The sequence below is a fragment of the Henckelia pumila genome, chromosome 2, assembly GCF_033568475.1.
Source record: "Henckelia pumila isolate YLH828 chromosome 2, ASM3356847v2, whole genome shotgun sequence".
Classification (NCBI taxonomy): domain Eukaryota; kingdom Viridiplantae; phylum Streptophyta; class Magnoliopsida; order Lamiales; family Gesneriaceae; genus Henckelia; species Henckelia pumila.
Window position 1 is genome coordinate 277,056 of NC_133121.1, and position 9,469 is coordinate 286,524.

General features: G+C 33.8%; 2 protein-coding genes across 2 annotated transcripts; one reads left to right on the top strand and one right to left on the bottom strand.

The window, feature by feature from the left end:
• Positions 1 to 356: 356 nt before the first annotated feature.
• Positions 357 to 2,308, bottom strand: LOC140882598 (proline-rich receptor-like protein kinase PERK3). The gene is made up of 6 exons (XM_073288688.1): positions 2,137 to 2,308; positions 1,414 to 1,950; positions 1,165 to 1,316; positions 847 to 1,068; positions 594 to 743; positions 357 to 452 (listed from the first exon to the last, which is right to left on the bottom strand). The coding sequence occupies exons 1-6, from the start codon at positions 2,306 to 2,308 to the stop codon at positions 393 to 395; spliced, it is 1,293 nt and encodes a 430-aa protein (XP_073144789.1). The 3' UTR covers positions 357 to 392.
• Positions 2,309 to 7,870: 5,562 nt separating this feature from the next.
• Positions 7,871 to 9,073, top strand: LOC140884325 (sec-independent protein translocase protein TATA, chloroplastic). The gene is made up of 2 exons (XM_073291047.1): positions 7,871 to 8,211; positions 8,829 to 9,073. The coding sequence occupies exons 1-2, from the start codon at positions 7,933 to 7,935 to the stop codon at positions 8,946 to 8,948; spliced, it is 399 nt and encodes a 132-aa protein (XP_073147148.1). The 5' UTR covers positions 7,871 to 7,932; the 3' UTR covers positions 8,949 to 9,073.
• Positions 9,074 to 9,469: the final 396 nt, after the last annotated feature.

The following is a 9,469-nucleotide window of genomic DNA, read 5'->3' on the forward strand; positions in this document are numbered from 1 at the left end:
TTAAGAAAATTATTGTTCTCAAAGTATATATATGCATCCATAGCTTTGGAATCTCGATCATTCAAAATAAGACTAAAGGGTTAATAGAGATTATGTGTGTATGTATTAGTGCAAATAGTTTTGGTACGATTTTATAAAGAAATTTGAGATAGTATCCGTACGTGGCCTGATATTGGGTCGACAAATTAAAAAATCCAGGCATTGGGACTGAAAGTGCATTATATATGAGGAATTGAAGAAACGATGGAGGATAAAGAATTGAATTCCTATTCATTCATTCATTTAATGGGAACACATGTAATTGAAATACAATCATCATATATATTTAGAACATGCATGAAATATATATCTTGGGTCTTCTTTCTTCTTCAATTTGTCAATTGTAATTATGATCAGAAATCTCTTATGAAGTTGGTGTTGCCTTCTCTGATGCAATTCAAATTATGAACTACCTGCAGAATATATGTATATATAATATAAGTCCAAACACACAAATTAATTAAGTAATTAAATGCCAATTAATTTATAATTTTGTCATCCATATATACATGTCTAGCTCTCTTGTTAATTGGGTGACAAAAATGTATACATACCAGTTCCATTGTGCACCTTTTATTTGGATCCCTTTTCAGACAGTCTTCTGCCACTCGAACCATCCAAAATAGTTGGTGCACATCGTGTGACTCCACAATCCTTTTATCAATCAAGTCCGGATAGTTTTTCGTTTCCAGAAGCGGTTTTGCCTGCATGCACTATGTGATCAATAGAGCTAGCTAGCTAGATTAATGCATCCACACATGATCATATATATATTATATACTACTAGTTAATTAGTTATCTACCCACCCAACCAACAAGACTTTTTCCTTCTGGTATTGCATCAGTTGTCTTTAGTCCAGTTATAAGCTGCAGTAGCACCATTCCAAATGAGTACACGTCCGTCTTGGTCGACATTTTCCCACTTTCTGCATATTCAGGAGCCACGTATCCCAGAGTTCCCACCACACCGCTATCCGACGACTGATACGTATCACCTTGTTGTGCCTTTGCTAGCCCGAAATCTCCCAACTTTCGCCAACATAAAAAAAATTATATATATATATATATAAAGTCTTTCAACATTAAAAGATCAATTCTAGCATATATACTTGAGGAAAATCTCACCAGTGCTTCATGGTCATGTGTAATGAGAATATTGCTTGGTCTCATGTCCCTGTGGACAATATTATGTGCATGCAGATATTCCAAACCTTTGGCTGCTCCCACAGCTACTTTTATCCTCTGCTCCCAATTCAGAGTAGGAGAGCTAATTTGGTCTGCATGTAGTATTCCAAAAAAGATTTAAAATGTGATACATTATCAATTTGCATCAAGTATATATATATATATATATATATATATATAATTAATTACCGCTATTGGACAAGCATTTTTCCAGTGAACCATTGCAAACATATTCATATACAAGTAGCCTGTGGCTTTCTTCAGAACAAGAACCTAGTAACATCACTAGGTTTTGATGTCTGGCTTGTTTAAGGACATGCACTTCAGACTTGAACTCTTTTTCTCCCTGAAGACTAGCAGCTTTGTGCTGCTTGACGGCTATCTTCAGTCCCTCTTTCAGTATTCCTTGAAAAACAAAACCGAATCCCCCTTCTGATAGGTAATTCTCTGGAGAAAATGCATCAGTCGCTTCATAAAGCTCAGCATAAGTAAAGTCTCTCTGCAAACCAATCTTAGGCCGTCTATTATTGCACAAGGAACATATGGAATTCTCGAATTCCTCGCTAATAATTTCGAACCGGCCGAGATGGAATATTTCTCCTAAACTTGGAATTTTCTGATCAGCTGGATTGGGAGACTTGGACGAGTACTCTTGATGATCAGATGTTGCAACTGGAAGGGGAATTTGGGAATCTTGTTTTGTCTCCATGAAACTAGAAGTTGAAGCTATATTTTGATAACAACAAAATGCTATTTCTTTGCTTGGGATAATTAGTGGGGCAGATTCTGCATGCGGTATATATATATATTCAAAAGAAAAGAAAATCACAATAAATTGATCAGTTATATCATATATATATATATATATATATGACTTGTTTGCTTAGCAATGCATTCAAATCCATGACTTACTAGTCTGAGGCGAAGGAGACGGGCCGTCTTCCCACGAATAAGAAGGTATCATTTCATCATAAGAAACGTGGTCATTGATAGGACCTCTAAGTTGTAGAACAGTTTTGTTACTTTTCATACGCGATATCCCACAAGACAGCCGATCCATGAAGTATTGCTTGTCTTTCTTCATCTCCCTATTAATTAATGTTATATATATATATATATATATATATATATATATAGATAATAAAATTCAAATGATCTAAAATTAATTACATGATCACTAGCTAGCTACCTGTCGAGAATAATCCATGTTGCCCCCAACTTCTTTATGGCCCGTATAGCAGCCACCTTCCGTGATGGTCCACCTTCCACCTCTACACTCACTTTAACCTGAAATTTAATTAATTTGAGCTGTTTTTTTCTTTCATTTTTCAAAAAAAAAAATCTGTACGTCTATATATGTATATATGATCATTTAGTTAGTTAGTTAGTTACATTCTTGTCTAATTCATATAGTTTCTGAAGCTGCACAATCGCATCGCTCTTTCGGTATTCATCTTTTTTCCTTTTAAGCTCGGTGATTTTTCGGGTTGATCCTGCAGATACCAGCTTGTTGGGATCATCGTCTTTACCCTTGTATCCCACTTCATGAGAAATTCGATCCGATCAATTAAAAATATATATATATATATATTAGTAGTGTTTGAAAATGAATATGAATGACGTACAAAATAATCTTGCAGCTGCATGGAGAGAAGGAGCTGATTGAGAAGGAGGATTAATATTGTGGTGAACAAGTAGGAGTAGAACGAGTTCATCTCCAGGGTTGAGGGACAAAGCATTCAACAACCATTTCATCCCTCTAGTACTCCAACTTGAGTAGTACTCGTCGTCTATGCATGTCTGCAACACAACCATTTTTTGTTTCTGCTCATCATCTCTAATTTCCATCATCATTAATTATCATAAATCTCACACCATATATTTCCCACAACCATCCATTTAATTTGTGACGCTAGCTAGCTATTAAGTGATGATGATTTCAATGCATATATGATCATTATTATTAATTGGATTGTTGATCAAAACAATGAACCTTATTTTGTCGGCTAACCAAGTATTCATTAATTAAAACCCCTTCTTTGTTAAGATGGCTAAGATAGCTACTGATAATTACTTTTATACATGATTAATCCAGCTCTTTAAATATATATATTAATTAATAGTAGGAAAATGTAGGGGTGGCAAAAATCCCCGAAATCCCGACCCTTCCCGAATCCCATTCCATTCCCGTACCGAAAAAATCTCATCCCGAAATTTTTCCGACCCGAACTTTCGGGATTTTTCCCATCCCGAATAATATCGGGCGCGGGATCGGGAATAAAACCTTATCCCGACGGGATTTCCGACCCGTCCCGAAATAATATAATAATATATTTTATTAATAATTTTATTAATATAATAAGCTAAATATTATTAAGTTTCAACTCATATAACACTTAATTGTGGACTTAATTCGCATAATTTTTATTGTTGGGACGATCAAATTGTAAAATCATGAAATGTAATTTTATTTTTGTGTATTTTTTTTAAAATTAAATTAATAATTTAATTAATTCATATTTATAATTATCTAATTAGAACAAATATGTAGAACAAGAGATTAATTTGACAATCTATTTAACAAAATTTATTTAGTAATTGTATCCAAACATTTTATTAATAATTATCCGGTACATTTTTTCTCTTAACAAAACTTTGAAACATTATCCAAAATATTTTAATATTATATGTTTTAAGTTGAATATTTATTTTTCTTTATAAATATAAGTTTTTAAATAGTATATTTAATAAAATTATCACATTTTTTTATTTTTTGAACGAAATCTTGAATATTAAAAAAAATTCGGGATTTTCTCTCCCTACCCGACGGGATCCCGAACATTCGGGATCCCGAATAGTTGGGTCCCGAAATGTTTCGGGAACGGGATCGGGAGAAAAAAAAGTTTCCCGATTCTTTTCGGGACGGGAGTTGGGTAGGGGGTTTACGGGACGGGTCCCGACCCTATTCCACCCCTAGGAAAATGCTTGTCACGTTCCGAGACTGAGACGCGGCACCGGCATTGTTAAACAATTTAATATTGCAACAATAAGCCTCGTAGTTCATCAAAAGACCATAAATTAAGTCAGACTATTACATAAACGAAAATTGTCTTTACAATACGAAAACGACAGCGGAAGCGAATACTTAAGGGAAACTAAAATAATAGCAAATTCCAGAAGCCTTCATGTCTAGGGATGGCAATAGGTCGGGTCTAAACCCGGCCCCGCATTGAACCCGGCCCGGCGGGGCGGGTTTAGACCCGGCCAAGCGGGTCCACATGCGGGTCCCGGGTTTGGCCGAACCCACCCCACCAAAAATATATATATTAAATCTACTTTAATATAAATATAAAATATACATGTATATATATTAATAATATATAATTATATTATTTATATTACATAATCAATATTTTATATCTAATTTGAGTTAATAATATTTTTGGATTTAAATAATTTTAATATATTATGATATTTTTAATATGAAAATATATTATTATGATTTTTCTTTTGTTATTAATTATTAATTAAATAAAAAATGATATATTTTAACATGTAGGAATATTTTTTTGTTCTAAATATTATTAATATAAATTTAAAAAATAAATTTAATGATGATTTGTTAATTTTTTAACTTATTTAATTTTTATTTAATAAATTTTAAATTATATTTAATTTGGCGGGTCCAACGAGTCTAACCCGGATTGGACCCGCCGGGGTCCACGAGACGGGGCGGGCTGGTCCACGGGTTGGCGGGGCGGGTCTCGGGTTTGCCCAAACCCACCCCGAATCCGCCCCGTTGCTATCCCTATTCATGTCTTGAAATTTGATTATCAACCCCAAAACATATCATATTCATAATCTCTCATTTTGATACGGAATCGGTTCATCCATGTTCTCCTTCGCCTGTAAGCTTGTCAGGAGCCGCTCCATGCAATCTTTCGGCACCGACGATCACTCTCCGCCCTCTTGCCAGCCCTGGACGTCACAATTACAATCTATGAACTTTGACTTTGAGCAGTGATACAACATAAGGTGAGTGAACTATTTACACCAAGTGACATACTTATATATTTGAGTTATATTCAGTTTAACTCATTTAATATTTTTATTAGTCTACTTTGTGTTGCATTTTTAACTTATTAAATTTATAGTGAGCCATTATATAGCTCATTCAAACTTTAGTTTTTTTACTTTTTACTAAATAAATTAAAGCCTCCTACTCATGGCAATCTTCAATCTTCAGAATTTAAGATTAGTAATTTATCTATAATAGACAATTATTTATTTTTTATTTTGTGGTTTTGTTTTATTGAGTAATTTTTTTTAATCTCTCGTCTAACATGTTTTAGAATTTTTTTTAAACTTTTATAATCATGATTATATACGTTGTATGCATACAATATACATCTAAAATCAATATTCTAAAATATTGATATTTAACTGTCAAACTATTTGTATTGAATCATTAGTTACGAAATATTTAGAAGCTAAAATATAAATCATAATTCAGATTTGAAGATTAATATACTGACATAAAATTGTGATGAAAAACTTAAGAAACAAATTATGTGTAACGACCCACTGTATCAAGACGAGTCTTTTCAGCGTGCTTATGTCCTCACTCACACGCACCCTGAAAAACTTCCCAGGGGTCACTCATCCTAAAATTGCCCCAAGTCAAGCACGCTTAACTTTGAAGTTCTTATATGATGAGCTCTCGAAAAAAAGATGCACCTTCTTTTTATGACTAGTACATATGAAATCTTTTAAACTCTCCTCAACTATGCAATCTCATACCTACACAGTATCAGAATACATCTCATTCCGGCAGGATAGGTTCATTCGTGTCTCCCTCCGCCTAGAAGCCTACCAGGAGCCGCTCATTGTATGTGCAACCTCTTGGCACCGGCGATCACTCCTCGCCTCCTCAGCCCCGGGCGTCACATGCCCACCAGCTTCCGCTTGGTTCGTCCCCGAACCATACCGAACTAAGAGAGATCGTCTCTGATACCATTTGAAACGATCCACTGTATCAAGACGAGTCTTTCCAGCGTGCTTATGTTCTCACTCACACGTACCCTGAGAAATTTTCCAAGGGGTCACCCATCCTAAATTTGCCCCAAGTCAAGTACGCTTAACTTTGGAGTTCTTATATGATGAGCTCCCGAAAAGAAGATGCATCTTTTGTTTATGAGTAGTACATATGAAATCTTTTAAACTCTCCTCAACTATGCAGTTTCATATCTACACAGTCTCAGAATCCCTCTCATTCCGGCAGGATCGGTTCATTCATGTCTCCCTCCGCCTAGAAGCCTACCAGGATCCACTCATTCTTGGCACCGGCGATCACTCCTCGCCTCCTCAGCCCCGGGCGTCACATTATGTTAGTTCAAAATACTAAATATGATAATTGTAAATGAATTTTATTTAATTAATTAGAAATTTTTAAATATATGTGCTTGATTAATTAGAAAGCTTTCAATAGTATGTTGATAATTTTATTTTTATGTATGAGTTAGTGATTCAGTCCTAATGAGAATGTTTTGAATTTTTTTCCCTATCTTAATTAAGTTCTAATAATGTGTCTTGTGAGTTAAATACCAAATAAAATAAAGTATCAAGGTAAAAGCTAATAAGAAAATTCAAGAATACGTGGTTATTCGATTAGTAACATGTTCGTTAGTTTGGCAATTTAATACATGTCGAAATCATATTCGATGAGTTTGACAGGAAATCACGAATAAAACACAATTTCAGTAAAATTACTTGATTGTATTTGTAGTGCGATATTTTATATTTCATATATGTTTGACTTATTTGGTTTATAAGGTTGAAATGTTATATATTATGATATAAGCTTTTAACTGTTGGACAAATGTTTTATCAAAAGCTATATCTTGTGGTAACTGTGCAACTCGAATCTTTTAAACCACACAGTAGTTCAAGTACCATGTTTCGGTTGCTAAACTCAGCATTGACAATTATTGTACCCAACAATCTCATCTCAACAATTGCATTTCTTGCAATCAATGGGAACTGAACACGTAATATGGCTCCGATACCAATTGTTGGACCGAACGCTTATCGTTTTACCAAAATCTCTATAAACTCAAATTTTTTAAACTGCACAGCAGCTCAAGCTTCACATTTCGAGTACTCTACCCAATAAATACAATTATTGCACCCAAAATATGAAAGTGGACAACATAAAAATAATGGGTAAAAAACAAAAATATTTAAGTGAATTTACAATTGTTACTCATATATATTTATAATAATAATATAATAGATAATTGATAGATTCATACGATATGAAAATTTTTATTTTAAGTATCCATTACTATCTTGTAAGAAAAGAAAGATTATTATTATTACTATTAGTAGTTCACGTTGTTGTTTGAATTATATATATTCGAATAAAAGAAATTAGAAAGCATGGTAAAAAAAATTTTAAAAAATATAAATAATTTTTTATTTGAAAAAGTGTATGATATTTTTTTAAAAAATAAAATAAGTTAATTTAAGAGTGAAATAAATAAATAATCGAGAAAAAAACATATTAATTATATAATAATAATGAAAATATTTATAATAAAAATAAATAAATAACCTGATATAATTGTCTGTGTAGTGTAGTAAAACAAAGAAAAAAGAAAAATCAAAGGCCAGGCCACCTACCCCCACCCATATCTCCAAGCAAGCGAAATGGCCACCATCTCGGCTTCCGCCGTGACAGCTGCTCTGTCCAGAAAAAGGTTCGACGCTGATCTGTCTTCACTCTTCTTCCGAAATCACCGGGCCGGGCTTGCGATTACTTCAACAAAATACAGCAATCGAAGAAGAGGGATGTCCTGCAATTGCCTTTTCGGTCTCGGAGTCCCTGAGCTCGTTGTCATTGCCGGCGTCACCGCACTTGTTTTCGGCCCTAAGCAGTTACCCGAAGTGGGCCGAAGTCTGGGCAAGACTATCAAGAGTTTCCAAAAGGTATTTTTATTTTATTTTAATGTTTCTTTTTCTTCAGAATTCATGCCTACAAACGACATGAACCCCTCATTGTCTAATGATGATTCAACTTTACTACCCCTACACCTAGTGACCTAAACCAAATGCATTACTTGGATTGTGCTGTTTAATGTGAAGTCAATATCCGTGTTGATTTGCGTAAGTGCTTGATTTTGTCAATCTCAACTATTTCCTCATGTATATTCATTCCTCAATTTTGCTTCATAAAGACATGACATGACTAAGGTAGTGTTTGGGGAGCATCTAGGAAGCGCTCTTCGTTAAGAAAATTTGTTAAGAAAAAAAATGAATAGTGATTCCTGAAAGGGCTCGCAAAAACTTAAGAAATTTTGTTAATAAAAAAAATGAATAGTGATTCCTGAAACGTCTCGCAAACACTGCCTAAGCAATATCAAAGGCGGAGCATGGAAGAATTTCAAGTTTGAAAAGTTTTCAATGTTAATTTTATTTATGTTTATACATATAAAGAAAGAACTTACCTGATCACTGTCATAATTAAAAGAAAAAGAATGGTTTTGCTTGCATTCTAGGTGTGTCTTGTGTTGTGTTTGTTGGGTATTAACTTGATACACTTGTAGGCAGCGAAAGAATTCGAAACAGAACTGAAGAAGGACGGCGAGTCTCTTGCCGAGCAACCTACTGAGGAAGCTGCGACTGCCAGTGAAGAAGAAAAGGAGAAGAAAGGCGCTCAAATTTAGTGCCTATAAAAGATAGACTTGTTAAAGTTTTCCTAGTTTTGAAACAACTTAATCAATCACGTTTCGAATTTGATGTTGAACTTTGGTGAGGAACTTTACTCCCACTTTCTATTTTGCTTTTGTCCGTGTGCCTAATTTTTATTTGTTTTCTAGTTTGAACTTTGATCTTCTACTCAATTTAACTTTAGATACTCAAGTCATAATAGTTTCACTAAACTCATTTGTAAGTGCTGTTTTTTAGAACACCACCCCGATACAGCTTTAATATCTAGATGTTGTTCAACATTTTCAAGGATAAACACGTCCAAAAATCATTTATCTCAGTTGTAAAGAAAATACATTTACCCGTACAAGCTTTCCGTCGAAAATAACTTTTTCAAGAAAGCAAATGTTTTTTTTCTTTTTCTTTATTGGCATGTTAGTTTGTGTTATATGTATCTATAGGTTATGCAGGAAACATTAAGATTAAAACAAATTACGAAAAAAAATCGTGCTACTAAAAAAAAAAGATTATAGTAGAA